The 26,402-nt window shown below is 42.6% G+C and overlaps 1 protein-coding gene across 3 annotated transcripts in view; it reads left to right on the forward strand.

Moving 5' to 3' along the window:
• The first annotated feature begins 1,584 nt into the window (after positions 1-1,584).
• Positions 1,585-26,402, forward strand: part of cetn3 (centrin 3) — a 44,475-nt gene continuing 19,657 nt past the window's right edge. For 2 of the 3 annotated variants that reach the window (XM_041186256.1, XM_041186252.1), the window contains exons 1-3: positions 1,585-1,681; positions 19,525-19,660; positions 24,227-24,341. In XM_041186256.1, coding sequence (XP_041042190.1) covers positions 1,665-1,681; positions 19,525-19,660; positions 24,227-24,341 — 268 coding nt within the window. In that variant the 5' untranslated portion in view covers positions 1,585-1,664. Of the gene's footprint in view, positions 1,682-9,371; positions 9,392-19,524; positions 19,661-24,226; positions 24,342-26,402 lie in introns of those variants that run through there. The other variant, XM_041186253.1, reaches the window with a different exon arrangement.

A 26,402-nucleotide genomic window follows, 5' to 3' on the forward strand; every position in this document is an offset into this window, starting at 1 on the left:
ACTCCTGCCAACATGGCTGTGGGTGCCAGTACTGAAAGGGATGTGCAGGCTATTATAACAGCTCAGCAATCTGTCCTCCAATTGGCTGCAGAAGTGCCAAGCTGGGGGAATGGCTCCATGGTGCAAGAATCTGCATACTTCTCTGAGGAGGGCAGTATTCATGCTCCCAACACTGCCACTCTGCTACTGCCCCTGCTAATACCACTCAACCCACCAGCCCAGACTGCAGCCATGCTGAGGTGTTGCATTTAAAACTAGGACCCCAAGGTTCAGAGCATTTTGTGGCCATCCAGCAAGGCTATCTTAATATGTGCATAATTTTTGGAGAATAATAAAAGCCTTCAGTTCTAACTACCTTTTTGGATGTGTTTATTCTGATCTTCAGCCAGTTGTTTGGGCTGATAGGGGATTCTGTCATGTCTTTAGCAGATCATTGCTCAGTCATTCTCTGTAAAATGTAAATGTAAATGTGTTTCCAGGTAAATTATGACAATCAGAATCATTGCACAAAGATGCTCCATGATGTGGTATTTTACTTTGAATATGGTCCCTGGTGTTGTGTGCCATTCTTCAGTGGGGTAGATGGTCAAGTAGGTTTCTCCACAGCTGGTGCTACTGTTGAGCCAGACATTGGATACCCAGGTGCTGTCCTTGTGTTTCTTTCCCTGCACCCTGGGTTTTCACCCTCACAAGAAGGTAATCAAAGGGAAAACTAATGTTTCTACCCAACTGAAGTTTAATAATTCCACCTATGTGAAGTGGCCTAGAAGCATTTTCATTTCACTACAGATCATTAAAAGTGCTATCATATCCGGCCCCTCATGCTGCAGTGACTTGTCACTTTGCACTTGCATCATTCCTTGTCACAAACATTTTTCAGGCCTTTTTGTCGTTGGCCGCTCTCATCCCTGGGTTTTATTCGGATTTGCGATGAATTCATTTTGTTTTTATTACTGTCACCCTTGTCTGTCGCCCACTGTTTTCTCTTTGAAAACCTGCTCAATCCATTTTCTTCACCACCCTGCTAGTCCCGAACCATACAGGCAATATAAAAAGGAGCATATGCCAGCCTACTTCACGCAATTTTTATAATGTTGAAAATAATTCTACCGTTCTCAATGTTTACCTTTGTGTTGCATTTGGTGACAATACACACTTTAAGAGGAATACTGGTACAGCAACTCCGTCCTTTAATTTTCACTACCAATTTTTGCAAAATATTTGACATCCTCTGTGGGACTGTTGTCTACATTATGTCTATTATGTTCCTCACTGATGATCCTTGCCTGCATACTATTGGTTGTTGTGTCCAGGGCGCCGCCAGCAGCTTTGATCCTTACAGCAAACGGACAGGGATTTGCCGCGTCCTCTGTCCCACCTGGCACTTATCACCTGGCACTTGTTTGGACGGTGATCCGGCCCCGCCCCCGGCCACTGGGCTTGAAACTGTCACTCCTCGAGTTTCCACTGACGGTTAGACAATACGCTCTAATTGAAAGCGCAGTCAGCCAATAAAAAAAGGGTGTGGGCATGCCGTCCTATCATAAGTGGCAGGTGGCCTAATCTGCCCAATGGGCGCTGGGGAGAATTGGGAGGCGGGACTTGGTAGTGGCTGGTTACCCAGGTAGCCGACTGCTGGAAACGGTGCAGGGTCTGGTGCTGCAATGAGTCTGTCGCTCAGGTAGGTCGACCTGTGCTGTTATTGACAACGGAGCAGTAAATAACAGCCCCGCTTTTCCTTCTAATTCCGGTTGACTTTGGTGATCCTGCAGCGCTGGTTGTTTTTGCCAAATGCGAGGTTGCGGCCTCTTTCTGTTGTTGGCTTGGCGGACGGCAAATCTTGCAGCTCACCCCGTGATGAACTAATGGCGGCGGTGGGGGTTTCCTGGACAATAGCAGCTTGTCCTTCAGTGCCTTTGACTTATTCGGAGCGGATGAGTTTTTCCCAGTCATTATTACTGTGCTGTTTGTGGGGGCTTACTGTTCGCAGATTGGCTGCCTGGTGATGACTTGAATTTAGATAGCACCTTTAACGTAACACCCAAAGGTGCTTCAAAACAAAATTAGGTACTAGGCCACATTAGGTGATATTAGGGCCAGAAGTTTAGAGGTAGATTTTAAGGAACAGAAGAATGTAACAAATAGGCCCGGAAGTACAGCTTGCTCTACCATTCAATAAGGTCATGGCTGATCTTGCGTTTCGATTTCCACATTCCCGTCTAACCCCGATAACCTAACATTTTCGTAGAGATTAGAGAATTCCAGAGTTTGGGGCATCCGTGGTGGTGTGGTTAAAATTGGGGTTTCTCAGGAGGCCAGAATTAAATGAGTGCTGGTGTCTTGGTGGAGGAGATTACAGAGAGGTGATTTCATGGAGACATTTGAAAACAAGGATGAGAATCTTAAAATTGTGTCGTTGTCACATTGGGAGCTGGTGAAGGTCAGTGAGCACAGGGGTGGTGGGTAAATGCCATTTGGTGTGTGCTTGGGGCACAGGCTGCAGAGCTTTGGATGATTTAAGTTTATGGAGGGTAGATTGTGGGAAACCAGCCAGGTTATGCTGGAATAACCAAGGCTGGAGTGAGGTTTCTGCAGTGGAAGAGCTAAGTGAGATGGGTGAAAGTAGACAGCCTTAGTGTCACTGATTATGTGGCTGAAACATTTTTTTCTGGGTCAAATGTGACATCAAGGTTGTTAATGGTCTGGTTCAACCTCAGACACTTGCCAGGGCGAAGGATGGAATTGGTGGTGAGGGAGCAGAGTTTGTGGTGGGTACTGAAGACAATGGCTTTAGTTTTTCAAATATTTAATTGGAGGAAGTTTTCACCCGCCTGGATGTCAGATAGGCAATCTGTCAATTTGGAGACAGTGGAAAGGTTGAGAGAGAGAGAGAGAAGTGGGTGAGGTGGTGCTGTTGTGGTGTTAGTATATATGTGGGAACTAATGTTAAGTTTTTGGTGATGTTGCTGAGGGGCAGCATGTGAAAGATAAATAGGAGGAATCCAAGGATTAATCCTTGTCGGACACCAGAGATAACTGTGGGAATGGGAAGAAAAGCCAGTGATAGTGATTCTCTGGTGATTTAGATAAGAATGGAACCAGGTGGGTGCATCCCACTCAGCTGGAAGGTGGTGAGGTGTGGAGGAGGATTGTGTGATTAACCGTGTCAAAAGCTGCAGATAAGTTGAGAAGGATGAGGAGGGTTAGTTTGTCTTTGTTACAATTACATGGATGTCATTTGTCACTTTGATAGTTGTTTCAGTATTGTGGTAGAGATGGAAACCTATTTGAGAGATTCAGGTATGAAGCTCTAGGGAATAATTGACATATATTTGGGATGTGACAACATGTTCCAGTACTCTGGAAAGAGGTTGGAGGTGTGGCTGTAGTTTGCAAGGATGGAAAGGTCAGTGGTTTTTAAGGAGAGGGATAGTGATGATGGCAAATTTGAAGAGGAGAGGGAGAGAACCTGAGCAGAGAGAAATATTAACAATCTCACTATCCTGAGAGCCAGGAAGGAAAGTTGGGTAGTCAGCAGTTAGTGGGAATAAATTCGAAAGACCAGGTGGTGGGACTCATGGACAAGAGGACATGATGAACAATAGGAGAGAAACCAGGGAAAGAACCAAATTCAGGGCTAGAGCAGGGGATGCCTTAGAAGTTTGACCTGATGGGCTAGAAGAAGAGAGGGAAGTAACGGATTATTTGAATGCTCTCAGTCATGATGACGAAGAAATCTATGTGGTCCTTGCACTTGTCATTGGAGTTGAGGATAGAGAGCTTGCAGTAATGAAAAGTCAGGGGTTACCTTCATTCCAGGAAAATCCTGGAATTGAGGAGTTTTTGCAGATGTGTGCAGGACTCTGGTGCTTTGTAGTTCAGTCAGATCTTAGTGAATGGCGGACAACTAGTTTAGCCATATACATTCGTTTGTGCCCCTTGGACTTGAAGGTGTGGCGATGATGGCTGTTACTTGTCAGCATAAGCCTGGATATTGTCCAGGCCTTGCTGCATTTGGACATGTCTGAGGAGCCATGAATGGTGCTGAACATTGTGCAATCATCAGCGAACATTCCCACTTCTGACCTTATGATGGAAGGAAGGTCATTGAAGCAGCTGAAGATGGTTGGACTGAGGACACCATCCTGAGGAACTCCTGCAGTTGCGTCCTGGAGCTGAGATGACTGACCTCCAATAAGCACAGCCATCTTTCTTTGTGCAAGATAAGACTCCAATGAGTGGAGACTTTCCCCCCCGATTCCTATTGACTTCAGTTTTGCCAGGACTCCTTGTTGCCACCCTTGGTCAAATGTGGCCTTGATGTCAAGGGTAGTCCCTCTTGCCTCAGCTTGAGTTCAGCTCTTTTGTCCATGTTTGAACCAAGGCTTTAATGAGGTCAGGAGTTGAGTGGCCCTGGCGGAATCCAAATTGGGTATCGGTGAGCAGGTTATTGCCAAGCTAGTGCCGCGTGATAGCACTGTTGATGATCCCTTCCATTACTTTACTGATGATGGAGAGTAGACTGATGAGGCAGTAATTGGCCGGGTTGGATTTGTCCTGCTTTTCATGTACAGCACATACCTGGGCAATTTTCCACATAGCCGGGTAGATGCCAGTGTTGTAGCTGTACAGGAACTTGGCTTGGTTTGGGGTGCAGCAAGTTCTGGAGCACAAGTCTTCAGTACTACTCCTGGAATATTGTCAGGGCCCATAGCTTTTGCAGTATCCAGTGCTTTCAGCTGTTTCTTTATCATGTGGAGTGAATTGAACTGGCTGAAGATTAGCATCTGTGATGCTGGGGACCTCTGGAGGAGCCGAGATAGATCACCTACTTGGCACTTCTGGCTGAGGATTGTTGCAAATGCTTCAGCCTTATCTTATCCTTTGTGTGCTTTTCACCAGTGTTTCATCTTTTTATGCTGATGAAGATGAAAGATATGGATGTTCATGTTGAATATATTTAAAGATGAATTACATTTACCACCACCTGCAATAGTTTTAGCTGTCTGCGAGGGTCAGAAATTGAATCATGTTAATGTGCATAGTATAAATATACCGTAGAAAGGATAAGTGACTTCTACTCTGGTACTATTTTCAGTTCATGAAAAGTGATGCCATGGTAGAAATGGATGAACAAAACTCAGAAGCTTTGGAAACTGACTGACTTGTTTCTGTTTTGAGTTGTAGAGATGTGGATTGTGGCTTTTGAGGTGTGGGTTTGGGGCGAGAAAACCTGCTGCTTTGTTCAACTGGGCTAACAGTAAAAGATGAAAGGCCTGTCATTGAAACTGAAGGAAGGACAAATGGAGGTGATGTTCCTATGCACTTTGATGTTATAGGCATCTATGACCAATATTTTTAGTGTTAATTGTTCAATTGACATCCTTAAGGTTTTGTGTGATGCTGATCCCCAGAAATTGCATGCAGTGGCTTTTTTGAGGTGGCTCTTTGGGCTGTTACATGTTAACCAGATGGACTGAAAGCAGTTACATAGTCCAAGCCTTGATAATGTTCCCAAATTACTGCACCACTTGGTCCTGAATGTTGCAAGCACCTGAGAGCTCCAAATTATTGAGGGATTGTTGAGACAAACCCAAGTTTCAATTATATTGATTTTACTGTTAAAGAAAGACCATTGTCTGTCACCTCTTATCAGCATCATCTAAAATAAATGTTTAAGTTAAAGCTGTCATCCATCAGAGATCCCCAGTATCAAAATAAATTAATTGGTACAAGTGCCTCTGTATCTTCTAATCAATATCTTTGAGATTCATTCTTGAGCCATGTAGAACAAGAATACTGCATTGAGCAAATCTATTACCACACCCTGTAAAATAGCCCATTGCTTACGATAGATTGTTCTACTATTGTGAGAGATTTGACAAAGCATTATAGGAATCCTCATTTGTGAAAAACATTTGTTGTTGCCAGACATTAGTACTAGATTAGAAAACAGTACCATCAGATCAAGTGGCTGCTGACTGGAGTACAAGTGAAAAGTTATTTTGAGGCTGAAGTCATGGTAGGTTTGAGCTGTCAGTAGTATACTTGTCATTTTGTTAAATTGAAGCCCTGACTTAATGTTGCAGTATACTGCTGTATTATATAACAGGAAATGTAGTATTTGGATTTTTTTTTATTATCCTTGTTTTGTTATAACTCTAGATTGCCCTGAGGCTGTGCCCAGTTCTGTGAATTTCAGGTAACAGTGGAGGCATGTGTGAAATAATATGGTAGAGTGAGTAGCATGGCAGTGATATGATCAAGGTCTTGATAACCATAAGGTCTGCCCCTGTGATTTATGATGTTATCATGCCCCTAAGACCTGAAAGAGATCATAAACTGTTTAAATCAAGCCTTACTTTCTTTTTTTTTTAAAAATGGACTTTGCTGAACCAAAGGATCGTTGCTACAGGTCACATTAACAAGTTGGCTACGGTTTCTGGAAATTTCCAACAGCCTTTAACAGGATAAAGCTCATCCTTGTGGAATCTTGCACCCCTCATTGTGAGGACACAATACAATCAACAAAACCAGGGACAAGCTGTTTCTCCAGTCAGGTCCTATAACAAAGGGAGAGCCATTAAAACTTGTTATACCTGCAGAGGCGCTAATAGCCACCATCTGTCTCCTAAGGTGACAATGGATTTTGACCAGAGGCATAGAAACTGCTTGTGAGCTTGCACCTGACTCATTAATGGGCAGCATCACATGAACTAAGCTTCTGGCCTTGGAAACTTTAAGTATTACATTTCTAGTCCCGCAACTCAGTCTGTTTAACCTCTAGCCTACAAACAACACAGCCGGACCCCAGGCTGAGCAACAGCCTACATCAAGTCTAAGCCTCCTTGGAGCTGTTTCCCTGGAATATTTCTATCATTGCCTGCTGAAAAGACCAATTCTCTATATGCCAACCTCAGCTCTCTGAGTCATGTCAACTTTTAAAGGAATTCTGCAATCCTTGCTTCAGCTAGCTGATCCTGCCTGAACTATAACTCCCTTGTAAAGGAATGCTCATTGGACTCTGAATTTCTGGACTCACGCAATCCTGTGAACTGAGATCCATACCTGTGGTTCTTTTTCTTTAAGTTATAGTTTTAAAGACTCCTCTTTCATATCTTAGTGTGTGCACGTAATTGTGACCATTTTTTCTATGTATGACTAAACGATCACCAACCAAGGACAGGATTTTCCCGTCGGCGAGCGGGCCCTGCTGCCACTTGCTGACACGTAAAATGACACGCGGTGACATTGTGCGGAACTCCCGACGTCACCGCGCCCCATTTAAATTTTCAGGTAGGCGGGGGCACAGCGAAATTAGCTGTGCACCTGTCAATGGCTAATTGAGAGGCCATTGACAGTCAATTAAGTAATTAAAGGACCTGCCCGTCCAACCCTAAGGTTGGTGGGCAGGCCAGGAGCCCTGACGTGAATTAGAAAAAGCATGAAACCTCACCCATGGGTGGGATGAGGTTTCATGTAGATTTCAAAAATTTTAATGAAGTTTTGGTAAAAAATTATGGACATGTCCCAACTCAAGTGACAGTGTCACATGAGGGGACATGTTAGGAAAACTTTTATTTTTCTATTTTGAGCTTTTTTACATTTTACAGCCGATTTTCCCTGCACTTAGCCTCAGGGAGATGAGTGCGCTCTTTCGTGCATGTGCGAAAGAGCGCCCACTCGGTTTTGGTAAAACCCCCCTCTGCACAGGAAGCGCATAGCGATTCCATGTGGATGTCACACTGGGCGGGCCTTAATTGGCCCTCCCTCCCATGTAAAATGGCACTGCGTCCCTTGTTGGGGGGGGGGGGGGTGGGGAATTCAGCCCAAGGGTTTGGGGATACCCATCTTACTTCAAAAATTTAAAAGGCCCCTGCTTACGGAGAGCTAGTGAGAAAATAAAGGAGTTCAGGTGTCGTTGTGTCCCCTCCACCCCATAACAATGCAATCTAACTATTTTAAGTTGTTGTGAGAAAGTAAAGGATCCAATCATATGTTATTGTAAATAGTGTAGGCTCTTCATTCCAATCCTTTTCAACTCACTGAGTTCCTCTGGAAATTTCAGCTGGATAGGACCACAGAAGGTTTATAAATTTGTTGATTTTTAAAAAATTTGTTCTAAGGTAAGTCTTAGAATGGTCACAGCATAGGCCTTTTGGTCCATATCCCTACCAGCTTATTGCAAGAGGAATTTAGTTGCTCCCACTCCTCAGCCTATGCCCCACAAGGTGTTCATCTAATTCTCATTTCAAAGCAATGATTCAATCCATCTCCACCACACTCTCAGGCAGTGCATTCCAGATTTAACCACCTCCTTGCATAAAGGAAGCTCTTCCTCAAGTTGCTGTCGGTTCTTTTGCCAATCTTTTTTTTTATGTCTCTTTTTGGTTCTTGACCTTTCCACCAATGGGAACAGTTTCTGTCTATGTCTAGACCCTTACATGATTTTTGAGCACCTCCTATCAAATGTACTCTATCATTTCTCTAAGGTGAACACTCACTGCCTCTCTATCACAACTGAAGAGTCTCTCATCCCTGGAACCATTCCCATAAGTTTTTTTTAATTTGCAGCCTTCCTAATATGCGGTGGCCAGAATTGGATACCATTATCCAGTTAAGGCTGAACCAGCATTTATAATAGTTCATCCTGTGATCCAACTGCGTGGAGTCTTCAGAGAGCTCTTGAGTTAAACCTGAAAAACCAACTAGTCCAGACAGTGTTCCAGTCATGTCTATCTGATGCTTTGCCTGTGAGTTTTTAGTGTTCCACTAATGTTTCCTTTTCTGAGGGAGTAATTCCGTGTCGATGGAAGCAAGCAAATGTTCCAGTGCCAAACCAGCAATGCTGGACAAACTACGCTGCATTGTCTTGCCAACACTTTTTTTTTCTAAGGATTGCAGAAAAGTTCATGATTTAAGTGGTCAGATATCGATCCTTAACTTAATTATCATTAGTTTGGGCTGGAAGATTGACAGTTTACTGACTGGTTGATGTTGTGAACTGATTTTTTTTGTAAGAATGCTGATAAGCTGGGAACAACCTCACCACTATTAGAATGGATTTTTCAAAGATGTTTGATTTAGGGTTGATTCTACAGCTGTGTTTAAAAAGTTGATAAAGTTAAACAGGTATGATATTCTTATCCAATGGATTGCTAACTTTCTCACTGACTGCACTGTTGGATACTGTGGCTACCTATCTGAAAGTGTTCAATTAACAGTGTACCTCAGCACTTGGCTAGGGCCTATTCTCCTAATCAGTAATGTTACCCTCTTCTTCTGGCCTCCAGATACTGGAAACACATGGATGATATGGCAGTTGTGGAGTCTAGGCGGTGGGGTGTGATCAGTGAGCCTCGGGAAGCTCTTGATGCCCTCAAGGAATGATGTGAGGAAAACAGTATTGTTATGACCGTGCAGTTGATACAGCTGAGTTATTTAAAAATCCAAGAAGGAAACTTTAAACAACTGTCATAACTCGTAACCTATAATTTTAAGTGATATGTTTGAGATGCAACTTCAAATTCAGGAATCAGACCACCAGTTCTTGAGGTTTTGTATTAAGTTAAATGAAGCCTTTTTTATTAATTTACACAAGTTAAATATAGACACATGGCTACAAATTACTGCGATCAGAACTTTTAACAAATTCCCAAATTAATCTCCACTAAGGTAACAACAACTCTCAGACTTAACCAGCCACCAGGCAAAGCATTTTCACCTTATGAATTCAAAATGAGGTTCTTTTCACTTTGGTTCCTGTGGAGACAGTTGGAGGCTTACAGGTGCTTTTGATCTCACATTGCCTCTGCTCTATATACACACACACACAATTACTGAAGTTATACCTAGCACAGCCCATCGAATGTAAATTCTCATTGTATCACCAGCCTCTGAACTAAACCTCTCTAACAATAAAACCCCTTTCATAGTACCAATTTTATTAGTAACATAAAATATTGCTCGGTATCTGCTAGATAAGTGTCAGTTCTCACCCCACTTCTTGTAAGCTTTCTTCAAAAAATGTAAATGCGCTCTACTTCTGTGTATTAGCCTTGAGATGTAAACATCAAAGCACCCGGACTAGCTGGCTTTAATCCAATTAAGACACACTGAGACTAAACCTCTATTTTAAAAGAAAAATACTTTTTCAATAATATTATATACATTAATAGCTTCATGACAGGATGGTATGTAATGTCATGCACGTAAACTTTCAGTAGACATGAGCACATGCCCTTGACATAGACAGTTGCACAATGATACAGGTGAGAGCTTTAAATCCTGGGTATACATATTAAAACCAACTTGAATTGGGATAGCCAAGTGGACAGTATGCTTTTTTTAGAATGAACATCCTTTTTAGCCTCCCAACCAGTGACTTGTTGATTTACACTGGCTAAATCTATTCTTTGATCGAATAGGCTGTGCCTGTGTAGCACCCTGGCCTCATGCACATGCAAACTGCCCAGATCGGAAAGAATGCAGAAGTGTGTACTAAGGTTGATCTTTGGCCCAAAATACAAATCGTACAACTGTGCCTTTTTGTGTCACAAAGCCCAACTCTACAAACAATGAAAGTTAATATTTTGTGCTAACTTCGGAAAATCCTTTAAGCAATCTACCCAATTAACTAAAACAAAAACAGAATTACCTGGAAAAACTCAGCAGGTCTGGCAGCATCGGCGGAAAAGAAAAGAGTTGACGTTTCGAGTCCTCATGACCCTTCGACAGAACTTGAGTTCAAGTCCAAGAAAGAGTTGAAATATAAGCTGGTTTAAGGTGTGTGTGTCAGGGGCGGAGAGAGAGAGAGAGAGAGAGAGAGAGAGGTGGAGTGGGGGTGTGGTTGTAGGGACAAACAAGCAGTGATAGAAGCAGATCATCAAAAGATGTCAACAACAATAGTACAAAAGAACACATAGGTGTTAAAGTTAAAGTTGGTGATATTATCTAAACGAATGTGCTAATTAAGAATGGATGGTAGGGCACTCAAGATATAGCTCTAGTGGGGGTGGGGAGAGCATAAAAGATGTAAAAAAAAAAAAAAAAATTTTTTTTTTATATAATGGAAATAGGTGGGAAAAGGAAAATCTATATAATTTATTGGAAAAAAAAGAAAAGAAAGGGGGTGGGAATGGGGGAGGGAGCTCACGACCTAAAGTTGTTGAATTCAATATTCAGTCCGGATGGCTGTAAAGTGCCTAGTCGGAAGATGAGGTGTTGTTCCTCCAGTTTGTGTTGGGCTTTACTGGAACAATGCAGCAAGCCAAGGACAGACATGTGGGCAAGAGAGCAGGGTGGAGTGTTAAAATGGCAAGCGACAGGGAGGTTTGGGTCATTCTTGTGGACAGACTGCAGGTGTTCTGCAAAGCGGTCGCCCAGTTTACGTTTGGTCTCTCCAATGTAGAGGAGACCACATTGGGAGCAACGAATGCAGTAGACTAAGTTGGGGGAAATGCAAGTGAAATACTGCTTCACTTGAAAGGAGTGTTTGGGTCCTTGGACGGTGAGGAGAGAGGAAGTGAAGGGGCAGGTGTTGCATCTTTTGCGTGGGCATGGGTTGGTGCCATAGGAGGGGGTTGAGGAGTAGGGTGTGATGGAGGAGTGGACCAGGGTGTCCCGGAGGGAGCGATTCCTACGGAATGCCGATAGGGGGGGGTGAAGGGAAGATGTGTTTGGTGGTGGCATCATGCTGGCGTTGGCGGATATGGCAGAGGATGATCCTTTGAATGCGGAGGCTGGTGGGGTGATAAGTGAGGACAAGGGGGACCCTATCATGTTTCTGGGAGGGAGGAGAAGGCGTGAGGGCGGATGCGCGGGAGATGGGCCGGACACGGTTGAGGGCCCTGTCAACGACCGTGGGTGGAAAACCTCGGTTAAGGAAGAAGGAGGACATGTCAGAGGAACTGTTTTTGAAGGTAGCATCATCGGAACAGATGCGACGGAGGCGAAGGAACTGAGAGAATGGGATGGAGTCCTTACAGGAAGCGGGGTGTGAGGAGCTGTAGTCGAGATAGCTGTGGGAGTCGGTGGGTTTGTAATGGATATTGGTGGACAGTCTATCACGAGAGATTGAGACAGAGAGGTCAAGGAAGGGAAGTGTCAGAGATGGACCACGTGAAAGTGATGGAGGAGTGGAGATTGGAAGCAAAATTAATAAATTTTTCCAAGTCCCGACGAGAGCATGAAGCGGCACCGAAGTAATCATCGATGTACCGGAGAAAGAGTTGTGGAAGGGGGCCGGAGCAGGACTGGAACAAGGAATGTTCCACATACCCCATAAAGAGACAGGCATAGCTGGGGCCCATGCGGGTACCCATAGCCACACCTTTTATTTGGAGGAAGTGAGAGGAGTTGAAGGAAAAATTGTTCAGTGTGAGAACAAGTTCAGCCAGACGGAGGAGAGTAGTGGTGGATGGGGATTGTTCGGGCCTCTGTTCGAGGAAGAAGCTAAGGGCCCTCAGACCATCCTGGTGGGGGATGGAGGTGTAGAGGGATTGGACGTCCATGGTGAAGAGGAAGCGGTTGGGGCCAGGGAACTGGAAATTGTTGATGTGATGGAAGGTGTCAGAGGAATCACGGATGTAGGTGGGAAGGGACTGGACAAGGGGAGAGAGAAGGGAGTCAAGGTAACGAGAAATGAGTTCTGTGGGGCAGGAGCAAGCTGAGACGATCGGTCTACCGGGGCAGTTCTGTTTGTGGATTTTGGGTAGGAGATAGAAGCGGGCCGTCTGAGGTTGGGCGACTATCAGGTTGGAAGCTGTGGGAGGGAGATCCCCAGAGGAGATGAGGTCAGTGACAGTCCTGGAAACAATGGCTTGATGTTCAGTGGTGGGGTCATGGTCCAGGGAGAGGTAGGAGGAAGTGTCTGCGAGTTGACGCTCAGCCTCCGCGAGGTAGAGGTCAGTGCGCCAGACAACAACACCACCCTTATCAGCGGGTTTGATGACAATGTCAGGGTTGGACCTGAGAGAACGGAGTGCAGTAAGTTCAGAGAGAGACAGGTTAGGATGGGTGAGAGGAGCAGAGAAATTGAGACGACTAATGTCGCGCCGACAGTTCTCAATGAAAAGATCAAGAGAAGGTAAGAACCCAGAGGGAGGGGTCCAGGTGAAGGGAGAATATTGGAGATGGGTAAAAGGATCCGTTGAACTGGGAGAGGGCTCCTGCTCAAAGAAGTGAGCCCGGAGACGAAGACGGCGGAAGAAGAGTTCAGCATCATGCCGAGCCCGAAATTCATTGAGGTGAGGGCGTAAGGGTATGAAACTAAGTCCTTTGCTGAGCACTGAACGTTCAGCATCGGAGAGGGGAAGGTCAGGGGGTATAGTGAATACACGGCTGGGGTTGGGATTGGAAGATGGGGTGGGGATGGAGGGACAGGCCGGGGTGGAGGGTCCTAGATGGGTGTTGGTGTCGATGAGTTGTTGGAGCTTGCGTTCCTTAGCACTTGAGAGAAGGAGAAAAAGTTTCTTGTTGAGGTGTCGGATGAGCCGAAGGATAAAATGAAACTGGGGGCACGCGCAGCTTTGAAAAAGGGTACGGCGGTGCTGCTGGAGGGAGAGGTCGAGTGTGTTCATATGGCGGCGCATGGCACTGAGTGTGGATTTCAGAATGTGACGGGAACAGCAGTCCGAGAAACGTTTTATGTCCCGGAGATACCTGTAATCCTGGGTGGGTTCAAAACATGAGGGGTGGAATTTCAGTTGAAATCCACGTGGGGTAACTCTTTCGAGTACAAACCCGTTTCCATCTGTTTTTCAGATGAAGTTACATTGTTTCATAGTTTGCCATTGTGAGATTTGAACTCTTGATCTTGGGCTTACAAAACCAGTTCCATAACCACTTGGCTATTTAGGCCAAGCTCCACGTGGGGTAAGTCGGAGATGGAGACAGTCACTGAGAAAGGAGATGTGGCTGTGAAAGCGGGTTTTAGTAAACAACTTGTCAAACACCAGGAGGGAAATGGAAAGCAAGGAAGGGGAGGAGGGCAAAAGAGAGATACGGAAATCTTGTCGCAGAAAAGAACAGAACTTCTTCAAGGAGGTAGGCATTTCTTGAAGAGCAGTGGCAGTCAATTAAACACCGAGATAAAAACAAAAAAACTGCGGATGCTGGAAATCCAAAACAAAAACAGAATTACCTGGAAAAACTCAGCAGGTCTGGCAGCATCGGCGGAGAAGAAAAGAGTTGACGTTTCGAGTCCTCATGACCCTTCGACAGAACTTGAGTTCGAGTCCAAGAAAGAGTTGAAATATAAGCTGGTTTAAGGTGTGTGTGTCAGGGGCGGAGAGAGAGAGAGAGAGAGAGAGGTGGAGTGGGGGTGTGGTTGTAGGGACAAACAAGCAGTGATAGAAGCAGATCATCAAAAGATGTCAACAACAATAGTACAAAAGAACACATAGGTGTTAAAGTTGGTGATATCTAAACGAATGTGCTAATTAAGAATGGATGGTAGGGCACTCAAGGTATAGCTCTAGTGGGGTGGGGAGAGCATAAAAGATGTAAAAAAAAAAAAAAAAAAATTTTTTTATATAATGGAAATAGGTGGGAAAAAGAATCTATATAACTTATTGGAAAAAAAAAGGAAGGGGGAAACAGAAAGGGGGTGGGGATGGGGGAGGGAGCTCACAACCTAAAGTTGTTGAATTCAATATTCAGTCCGGATGGCTGTAAAGTGCCTAGTCGGAAGATGAGGTGTTGTTCCTCCAGTTTGTGTTGGGCTTCACTGGAACAATGCAGCAAGCCAAGGACAGACATGTGGGCAAGAGAGCAGGGTGGAGTGTTAAAATGGCAAGCGACAGGGAGGTTTGGGTCATTCTTGCGGACAGACTGCAGGTGTTCTGCAAAGCGGTCGCCCAGTTTACGTTTGGTCTCTCCAATGTAGAGGAGACCACATTGGGAGCAACGAATGCAGTAGACTAAGTTGGGGGAAATGCAAGTGAAATACTGCTTCACTTGAAAGGAGTGTTTGGGTCCTTGGACGGTGAGGAGAGAGGAAGTGAAGGGGCAGGTGTTGCATCTTTTGCGTGGGCATGGGTTGGTGCCATAGGAGGGGGTTGAGGAGTAGGGTGTGATGGAGGAGTGGACCAGGGTGTCCCGGAGGGAGTGATCCCTACGGAATGCCGATAGGGGGGGTGAAGGGAAGATGTGTTTGGTGGTGGCATCATGCTGGAGTTGGAAATGGCGGAGGATGATCCTTTGAATGCGGAGGCTGGTGGGGTGATAAGTGAGGACAAGGGGGACCCTATCATGTTTCTGGGAGGGAGGAGAAGGCGTGAGGGCGGATGCGCGGGAGATGGGCCGGACACGGTTGAGGGCCCTGTCAACGACCGTGGGTGGAAAACCTCGGTTAAGGAAGAAGGAGGACATGTCAGAGGAACTGTTTTTGAAGGTATCATCATCGGAACAGATGCGACGGAGGCGAAGGAACTGAGAGAATGGGATGGAGTCCTTACAGGAAGCGGGGTGTGAGGAGCTGTAGTCGAGATAGCTGTGGGAGTCAATTAACTATTAACTATTAACCCAATTAACTAGCTTTCTCCACGATGCCTGGAGCGATCAAGGCAACTTAGAAGTTGGGCTAAGTTCAACTGCATAAAATGCAGGACTGGAAGGCACCTATTCCATACATGGTTTGGGTCCCCTTTATGAAGCACTTAAATGATAGATAAAAGCAAAATACTGCAATGTTGGAAATCTGAAATAAAAACAAAATGCTGGAAAAAGTCAGCAGGTCTGGCAGCATCTGTGGAGAGAGAAAGAGTTAATGTTTTGAGTTAGTGTGACTCTTCAGGTGACATTTTATGTACTTCAGTGCCTGTAATATAGGAATGGTGTATTAGTTTGTAATTTCAATTTAACATTATCCTTTTTATATCCTATTTAATCTTTTTTTCTGCATGCTTTTAACCTGGTGACATAGTCTATATTGTCATGACTCGCTGGGGGTAGTGTGCTGCAATGTCAAGCCCCAGTGCTCCCTGAGCTGAGACGAATGTGGAAGTTTGATCAACCCACCTAATTGTTTAATTTCAATTAACACAATGAGCACCAGGTTTGTAAACTTAACTGTTTATTGAACAATCTGTCATTAGCCAGTGGCAAAAAGAAATATGAACTGCTAATTTCTAACTCTAACCTAAACTCTACCCCTTACACACACATACAAGGCACACAAAAACATGGATTTTAAGGGTGGGATAAAACCGTTCATTAGCGCCAATTCCAGAGTGCAGGATTTGCTGGGTTGATTTTGATTGATGTCTCCCAAATTCCTTTTAGTCCTTTGTTAATGACAAAGTCTTCCAGCACTTTCAGTCTTTAGTTCACTAGTTGACCACTTACTATTCAGTATTTCTAATGGTAATTTTCCCCTTTGCCTCTTGACAGGGGTTTTCAGAGATCAGCTTATAGAGATGAGGAGAAAAATCCAGCTAGCTATTATTGAAAGGTTACTGGAATCTTGCACACAGGAGACTGAAGTTTTAGGTCTTTTACCTTTCAGGTTAGGAGCTATTCTGCTGCACCTCTCACTCTCTCGCACTTGTTAGGAGTCAATTTAAAATGTTGCCAGGCAGTTCCCCTTTAGACCAGACTCCTCCTCAGCACCATCCTGTCTTTCATGGTACATTCTCCCAATCCTTTTTTCCTATCTAATACTACATCATTGTTCCCATTCCTTGCCAAATTAGTTTAAATCTCTTCCACAGCTTTAGCAACCGTCCCATGAGGATATTGGTCTCAGCTTTTTTGAGGTGCAACCTGCCTGGCCTGTACAGTTCCTGCCAACTGGAACTGATTCCAGGAATTTGAAGCCCCCCACCCTCCTACCATCTGTCCAGCTATTCATTAATTTGCTCTGACCTCCTAATTTCTATGCTCACCACTGTTCAGCACAAGCTGGGGATTTGTACCTTTTTGAGGTTTTGCTTATTAATTTCTTTCCAAACTCCCTAAACTTTTCTTGCTGGACCTCACCCCTCCTTTCTACCGATATAATTGGTGCTGATATGGACCATGATCTCTTTTTTTGCAGGTACTCCTGGCCCCCTACGTACACATCCAGAATGCTCTGCAGCCACTCTGTGGCATCCTGGATTCTGGCATCAGAGGCCAACGTAACATCCTGGAATTGCATCTGGCTAGAGAAATGCCTGTTTTCCCCAACTATAGAATTCTCTCTCTCGCATTACTGATTTTCCTTCTCTGCCCCTCACCCTCTGCATACCTGAACCACTGTGGGTACTTTGTCTCTGGCTGCATTCTCCAGAGGAACTAACATCCTCACCAGTATTCAGAACTAAATACTGGTTTAGGGAGTGATATACACTTGGGGAATGCATTATTTATCTAGCAGTCATCATTCTGCCTGCTCATGCTTAACCTGTGGAGTAGCCACCTGTGTAAGCATGCTATCCATGAAATGTCATCCTGGGGGTTTCACTGCAGTGACACCAGCTGCCACTCAAAGTTCAAACCTGGAGCTTGAGCTCTTCCAACTGACAACACTTCCTGCACATGTGCTTGTCCAGGACACAAGTGAATTTCATGAGGTTGAGGTGCCCTTCATACCTCTATCTTGTTATTAACTAACTTAAGACTTAAATGCTCACCAGCTACTCACCAATCAACGTTTTATGCTGCTTCACAATTTTAGGTATGTTAACGTAAATGTTTTAGTTGTACATCTGAGATAAATGAAAAATTAAGATCATTGAATGTTACCCCTCTTTTTAACTTTAAGACCCTAGATCTGATTAAATACTGTATAAAATATGATACACTTAACCGAGCTTTACTTTATAAAATAATCAAATTGGCTTGCTTTTCAGTTTCTATACAATGAAGAGAATTTCATTTTTTTTCTAATATTACTGTGGGACACTGAAGTAGACTTGTGACAGCTATGTGTAAGTTGGTCTGTGTGTGACTAATTGAATTAAACTGAAGACAGTCGGACTGCAACGTTTAAAACATCAAAGAGGTTAGGTGTAAAGGCAGGCATTTTGAAATGGAAATGAATGAACTAACGTTTGCATTTGTAGATAAATTGAGAGATTGAAATGAAACAAAGGGTAATTAGGTCACAAGGAAAATGTTTGCATCTTGCAGGAGTTCATATGATATCCTCACTACTTGTTTACTTGTCTTTGCTTTTGGGCTAATAAAATTAAGATGGAAACATGAAAGATCTTATATTTGGAAGAGTTTGAGTTTCAAGAAGTTTAGAACAATGAGTTTTAAAAGATCAAAAGGGAGAAAATGTATTTAAGGAAAGATTGAAAGTTGTTTTGAGGGAAGTGGCATTGTGAGATCTTGAAAGATGGGCTGTGCGAAGATACACCTGTAAAAAGCAGCCTCCAGCCACCCCAGAGAAGTGCTTGTTCCAGAAAGTAAGTGTTTGTTACAAGCCTTGGATTTCCATTGTTGAGTGAGAGGGAATCTTGTGAAATAGCTCCCTTATATCAAGAGGTGGGTGCCCTGTGGTAATATTACTGGATGTTTTATAGATTAAGAATCTATTTGGACTGTTGCCTGAAAAGGATATTTATGGCGAGTCTAGCTAAGTAGAAATGTTGTAAGACTAAATTTGACTGTGGAACTAATCTTGTGTGTTTAAGTTTTCTTAATAAATATTTTAATTTCATATTTAAAATCTCCATGTGGTAGCGGACTTGTTACTTCTGACTTCTCATAATAAAAATACAAATTGTAAATCGTTGTGATAGCTTGACCAAGTTTCCCTTTGGGATATGGTCAGCCTGGCAATTACCACCTTCTATATCATAACGTTAATTGATCTAGCTTGCATTACAAGTTGATTTAAATGCCTATAATGTAGACTTAACCCTGCGTGCCCCCTTGCACTGTGATGTCATTTATACAAGTTTCATATGCCCATGTGTCACTGATTCGGGCAGACCGACCTCTCACCGCACTATTCTGCAATCTCCCCCTCTGGGACTGCATCACCCAGTGCTGTTGGTTTATTTCCCTCCTACAGATGCTAAAATACTGTATATTTGCAGCATTTTCTATTTTTATTTTAGACTTACAGCATTTGCAGGTTTAAAATTCTTGTTTAAATTAGATTATTATTTATTTGACCACTAATTCCTTCACTTGAGTTCATTGCCTTGATATTCTATAGGAAGCCTACAAAGTAAGTTTTAAAAAAAACATTCCTTTGAATGACCTGAGTGACTTTATATTTAAGCAGACAATGTCTTTGCCAAAATATCAAATGTACTCACTATAGGGTTAACTGATTACTAATTTAACCAGATTCTCTTTTTGTACAAGTATTGTAAGGTGGAACGGCAATAGAGTTGTTTATTTAGAAATTGAATGAGTGATGCATAATAGCTCCTGAGTTTCAAAAATATTTTGTACAGAAGAGCTTTGTGAAAAAGCTATATATATATATAAATGCTGTTGATATGGCTGAAACTTTAGTTTTGAACAGCCATTTATTAATTTTTATTCAAAAAAAATTGAGTTTTTTTAACCCCTGTCTTTCAGAAACGAGCTTGCCATTGACAAGCCAAAAAGGAAAAAGCGTCGAGAATTGACGGAAGAACAGAAACAGGAGATTAAGGAAGCTTTTGACTTATTTGATACTGATAAAGATAAAGCAATAGATTATCATGAACTGAAGGTATGTTTTGGTTTGAATCCATTTTGATAGCTGAGCACTGTGCATTAAGTAGTGCAACTGTTATTTCCACAGCTATTTGGCTCATGGATTTATCTCTTTATCCAATTGTTCTTCGGACGATTGGTAAGTATGTAGTCTGTTGTGGAAAATGCATGTTGTAGATTTGAGCTTACTGATAATTTTATAGTAGCCCAGCAGGAGGTGTATCTTTCTACTAATCTTTGCAATAATACCAGCAAAATATCACACCACCAAACAGCTGGATCTCTTGCTATGCCATCAACCCCTGTGTGGTCTGGAAAGTCATGAACATCTTTTTAAAATAAATGAGAATCGGTGCATCCACTGTAGCTTTGCTCAAGGTGTTAATTTGTCAATTCATAATTTCCTTCTGTCACCATGGGGAAATATCTACTTGAATGAAACTTGGGAATTATAAAATTTACAAATTTGTGTACAGCAATATGAAAAATGGTTGCCTAGTAAGTTTTAAAAATTTCTGCTGACAATCTTAACCTGTAGTTTTATAAGATGGCGAAGTGAAAAATCATTTGACACATGAATTTGTCATTTCACCTAAAATTTGAAAAAAGATTCCTTCCTCAAAGGAGCCATCTTCCACTGTGCCCACAGTTTTTCCAGCTTTTTTTAAAGTTGTACAAAATTTAGAAATACCTTTAACTGATTGTGTCTTGAGACTTTCTCAATTTACAGCAGCTATAATTTCACTATCGTCGAAAGCCGATCTTTCATCGTTTGAAAGGTCAGTTAAATTTCAGTTGTTCCAATTTAATTCAGACTAATATTATTAACTAATTGAAGTACAGAACAAACAAGTTAATCAAAATAGCACATGCTTCACTTTTCTTCCTTTTAGGAGTTGTTCCAAGTCATTTTATTACATTCAATACTTTTAAAGTTAGTTTTTTTTTCAGTGAAAAGATCTTTAACACCCCTGCATAGAGGGGGGAAAAGAGGGTGGACCTTTCCATAGCTTGTGGGCTCAAACATTCAGTGTTATTGAAAACAACTTTTGCAACTTCTGACATTAGAAAAAAATGCAGTATCTCTTCCTTTTCTCATTCTTTCATTCCATCCTAGATTAACTTTTTAATGCCGTTTCTCTCAATCCAATTTACAATTTCAGATCGCTTCCTTTCAAAGTAAGGGGTGGGGAAGAATTGAATCACAATAGTATGTCTCAGATTTGTAGTATCCTCTGTACTGTCTTTTTCTACAAGTCTGAGGAATATATTTTGATTTCTGCTATCTTCCTCACTACCCAGTGCTCTGTTTGTTACCTGATCTGTTTCCCCGTGGGCTTGCAAACAATGGTCTGCTGTTACTTACATGTTTGAGACAATTCGTAGTCATCAACCATTATTGCAGCTGCCCTTTTATCTTAGAAACTTTGATCTTCCATGTGGGACCTTATTCCTAAAGGGACATTTCGTTTTAAAATTATTCCATTAGCATTACCTCTAAGGTTTTCAAAATCTTGATCAATCTGCATAGCTCTCTACTACCTATCAAATTTCATTTTCCTTTTCTCCAACTGATTCTTTCTTAGGTTTCTACGCTTTTGCCTGTGCACTTCCAGAACTAACTGGTAACATTGAGAACAGCATTCACTCTCAGTCACTAGATTTCATATCTGAAAGAAATGAGTATACTTCTAATGCTTTCCCAATTGAAATGTAGAGAAATTACTCAGGATTGTGAATCTTTGGAATTTTCTACACAGATGGTTGTGGATGCTCCATCATTGAATACATTTAGGGCTGGGATAGACAGATTTTTGGTGTCTTGGAATTAAGGGATATGGGGAGCAGGCTGAAAAATGGGTCAGTAATTATCTTGAATGGTGGAGAAGGCTCGATGGACCCTTGTTCCTATTTTTATGTTGTTCTTAGAACTGTCCAACTTTCCTGTGGCAATTGTAACTTGGTTGTTTGAGAAAATTGCTACAAGATACACTTCAACTCCTTCCTTACTAAATTTGAGCACTAAGTGAATATTCCTTGCCAAATCAAAACCAGGAATTAAATCTGAGTCATAGTCAAATTTTCCTGCAACACCCTGTTTGCATAATCTAAGCTTTTCTTTGTCGAGATCAAATTTCCTTTTTCTCTTTGAAACTTAAGGTTTTCTGTGTTCTCATTCTTTGGAATTTGAATTCAAATTTTAGTATTTCTGTTCCGAATTCATTTCCAGCTAAATCTTGGCTAACTCCCATCTGTGTGCTAATGTTCAGGTGTTGAGCCAATACTTCAGCAGTCTTTGCCTTTTTAGTGCCTACTTTTGAAACCCTTTCCAACTTCTCTGCTATCACCTTCAAATTAACCTTGTCTTAACTGTTGCAAGACATTAACAGACAGATCCTCCCTTTTGAGAAATGCTTCAGCAGTAGAAGTAGCCATGTTAGCTTTTTGAATAAGTACTGCAATCTTAGTTTGTTTAAACTTTGGCAAATTCCAGTGTGCTCCCAGCCTCTAGATTCATATCCCAGAAGAGCCTCAAATTTGTTACAGCCCCCATAGAGACCTAATACCAATCTTTTCAAAAAAAAAGTTTGAATTGCCAGTGATCAACTTGAAATCTTGTTGTGCAATTCATTTAAGTTTAAGACTTTCATTTTACTTTTTAAAAAAAAACTAAAAGCAACATTGTTGCCTAGCCTAATACATTAAAATACAAATAAGACACCCTTTATCAGTGCTTTAGCATTGTTTTTAGCAACTGTCTCTCTCCCCACTCCCCGAACATTTACTTCTTAAAATTCATTCATGGGATTTGGGTGGCACTGGCTAGGCCAGCACTTATTGCCCATCCCTTATTGCCATTGGGAACTGCCTTGAACTGCTGTAGTCAGTGTTGTAGGTACACACACAATGCTGCTAGGGAATTCCAGGATTTTGACCCAGCAACAGTGAAGGAAAGGCGTTATAGTCCCAACTCAGGATAGTGAGTGGCTTAGAGGGGAAATTCCAGGTGGTGTTCCCATGTATTGCTGCCCTTACCCTTCTAGAGGGTAGTGGTCATTGGAAGGTGCTATCGAAGGAGCTTTGGTGAATTGCCTGCAGTACATCTTGTAGATGGTACAAACTGCTGCCACTTTGCATTGGTGGTAGAGGGCATAAATGTTTATGGATGGGTGCAGTCAAGAGAGCTGTGTTGTCCTGGATGGTGTCAGCCTTCTGGAGAGCTGTTGGAGCTGCAGTCGTCCGGGCAAGTGGAGAGTATTTCACCACACTTCTGACTTGTGCCTTGTAGGTGGTGGACAGGTCTTGGGGAGTCAGGAGGTGACTTGCTTGCTATAGGATTCCTAGCCTCTGTCCTGCTCTTGTAGCCACAGTATTTATAAGGCTAGTCCAGTTCAGTTTCTGGTCAATGGTAACACCCCTCCAGGATGTTAATGCTTTAGATCTTGGTAATCTATGGCAAGAGCTACATTTCACTGTTATCCATCAGTGAACTCTGCCGAGAGCTTCTAAGGCTTTCTGTACTGACTGTGGTATATTACTGTCCATGCTAGAACGTTCACTCAATCTGTATGGTCTGCATGTTCCAAGATTCTATTGTACCTGACCCTTATGTCATAATCTGTGTGGTCATGCATCTATAGTATTCTATCTGAATTAATTTGTACTGGTAAACTTGACAATCAGCTGATTTGGTGTCATAATCCACATTACTGATAGGCCAATTATGAAATTGGTCATTTGGGCCTTCATGAATTCTTAACAAATATGTGCAGCCATGTCTGACATCACTGATTCCAAACATGACCTTTCTACCTCGATTGAACATGGGTAACATAACTTTGTTCTTATTCAGTGATTATTTCCCACTGCTATGACAAGATATTGTTCATGAAAACTCCAGGCAAGACAACAGAACACATTAAAGTTAACAAACGTACGTCATTTGATATTTCAAGTCCAGTTTTCAAGTTTCAGTTTCTGATTTTTCTTAAGTATAAGAAACCAGCTACCAAAATGGTTTTTCATAATTGAAAACAGGAACATTTTACTAGTGCTAGTTAAGCTGTGATTATTTCTATGGGAGCATGATGAGTCTACAGTCTCCAATATATGATATGGAATTATGGACTAAAACTGACATAGTATGTTGATTTAGAATGTAGGTTGAGCAAAGTTCTTTGACAAAACTCTATGTAAGTGACCAACTGAGATATTTATGTTGTGGCCATTGCAGTTATTTTTTCATGTTGAACAAAATCTCCAATCTTTGGGTCATTGTACAGTGCAGACTTTGCCAAACTTCAAATTACAAAACCTGTAAATATATTTTTAAAAGTAATGTGGTTACTCATTTGGGTTGGGAGTATCTGGGCTCATTCTTGTGCTTCCTTCATAGGGTGAAGGGTACACTACATTGGGTTGGGAAGTAGTATGCCTGTGTATGTGTTTTTTAAACTTTTCAATCGTGCACTCTGCTAGAACAATAGGAAAATAAAGATAATCAAAATCAATAACAATTTTGACAGCACATTACTAATATTTTAGAATTATCCTCTTTAATCTATTTTTTCTGCCCTGCTAGGTTGCAATGAGAGCACTGGGATTTGATGTAAAGAAGGCTGACGTATTGAAGATACTGAGAGATTATGATCGGAATGGCACAGGCAAAATTTCTTTTGAGGACTTCAATGAAGTTGGTAATTATGCTAACGTTTTTTTTGTTGCTTAAGTTTTTTTATTTACAGCTATGTTTTAAATCATCTAGAAAGTTCAGATTTAAACCCGAGGGAAAACATTCCCCCTGTTGGGGGGAAGTGTGGGCGCAGGCAGGTGGCCTTCTGATCAAGGGTGTTGCCATTTTACGTGGGCAGGCCAATTAAGGCCCGCCCAGTGTGATGTCCACTAGGAAGCGCTATGCGCTCCCTGTGCAGATGGAGGAGGGGGGAAGATTCCCTCAGCCATGAGCACATGGATCTCCCTGAGGCAAACTGTTACCTCAGGGAGATTGGCCCCGATTTAAAACTTTCAATAACATTATCAAAAATTTCCCTGCATGTCCGCTCATGTGACATTGTCACATGATTTAGGACATGTCCATAACTTTTATTTAAACCTTTCATAATTTTAGCACTCTCATGAAACTTCATCCCACCATAAGGTTGGATGGGCAGGTCCATCAGTCATGTTAATTAGTTTTTTAATGGCCTTAATAGGCTGTTGACAATTCAGCTGTGCGGCCGCAGAACTGAAAATCTAAATGATGTGGGGTGACATCGGGACGCATGCCCGACATATCCCCATGTCATTTTGTGTGTCGGGGAGCGGGCCCCGTCTCTGCTTGCTGACCGGAAGATGCTACCTTAGGAAGATAAAGCATAATTTTCACTTTCATTTTTCTTGTAATGCATCAGCCAAGTAAAAGTTTTTGGTATGGGAGGGGCTGGGGAGGAATGAATATTTGGCATATGGAAAAGCAAATTAGTTTAAACGATTTATCACTTGAGTAAAATCAGTCATCTTAATAATACCATAGAGTGATAGCATGTGAATTCTACTTTCGTATGCCTGAGATATGGGATCATATTTTCCATCTTCCCATTTGGATCCTTCAATGCTCTCACGTAGAGTTTACAAGACAAACAGGCCATCTGGATCAGCTGGTCCATGCCAGTGTTTATGCTCCACGTGAGCTTCCTCCCACTACTTCAACCCTTCTTCCTTTCTTTGAAATCTTTTTATCTTTCTTTATCTAACTTCCCCTTTAAATGCAACTGTTACCATACGCAAACACAGCAAATGCTATCAGACCTGCTGAGTTTTTCCAGCATCTGTGGCGAGAGAAACAGATTTGATGTTTCAAGTCTGAATGACCCTTCAGATTTAATTAGCCCATAAATGTGAAATCACAGTCCGGTCCTGATCATGCACCTGCCAAGGGCAAAATTCCACCCCATAGCTTGCACCTCTTGGAGGAACACGTGGCATTGTGAGGGATCAAGTCTGTCTGTGTCACCAGATATTGCCAAAACAATTACAATCACCAGGGAAAGGGTACTCAGAAAATTATTAGAACTGAAAGCTGACAGTCCCCCAGGTCCTGATGGGCTTCATCCTAGGGTCTTAAAAAAAGTGCCTGTTGAAATGGCTCTGAAGGTTGCAGTTGCCCTCAACTTCTATGCCTTTGGTTCCTTCCAGGGCTCGGTGGGTGATCTTTGCATGTCTCCCAATCAGCTGTCCACACTTGTGTCAAGTAAGTCATAGACGTTCTGTTTAGGTGTGCATTGACCTTCATCCACTTCCGTTGGGACCAGGCAAGCCAAACAAAGCGATCTAGAGGCTTTGCAGCGACTGCTGGCTTTCCCCGCGTCCAGGGTGCTATAGACTGCACACATGTGGCCAACAAGGCGCCAGCAGGTGAGCCCAGTGCCTTCGTCAACAGGAAGGGCTTCCACTCCATGAACGTGCAGATGGTGTGTGATCACAGGATGCTGATTTTACAAATCTGCCAGGTACCCAGGCAGCTCCCACGACGCCTACATCCTCAGGTGCCAGGGCTTTTCAGTGCTCTGTCTCAGCTTGATGGATGGCTGCTGGGTGACAAGGCCTATCCCCTCAGAAGGTGGCTCAAGATACCTCTCCGCCATCCAATATCAGAAGCTGAGCAGCGGTACAATAGGGCCATGCCTTCACAAGGTCTGTGGTGGAGAGAGCCATCAGTCTTCTCAAGATGCACTTCTGATACCTGAACTGCTCCCAGT

Source organism: Carcharodon carcharias, chromosome 4 (assembly GCF_017639515.1).
Source record: "Carcharodon carcharias isolate sCarCar2 chromosome 4, sCarCar2.pri, whole genome shotgun sequence".
NCBI classification, from domain to species: Eukaryota; Metazoa; Chordata; class Chondrichthyes; order Lamniformes; family Lamnidae; genus Carcharodon; species Carcharodon carcharias.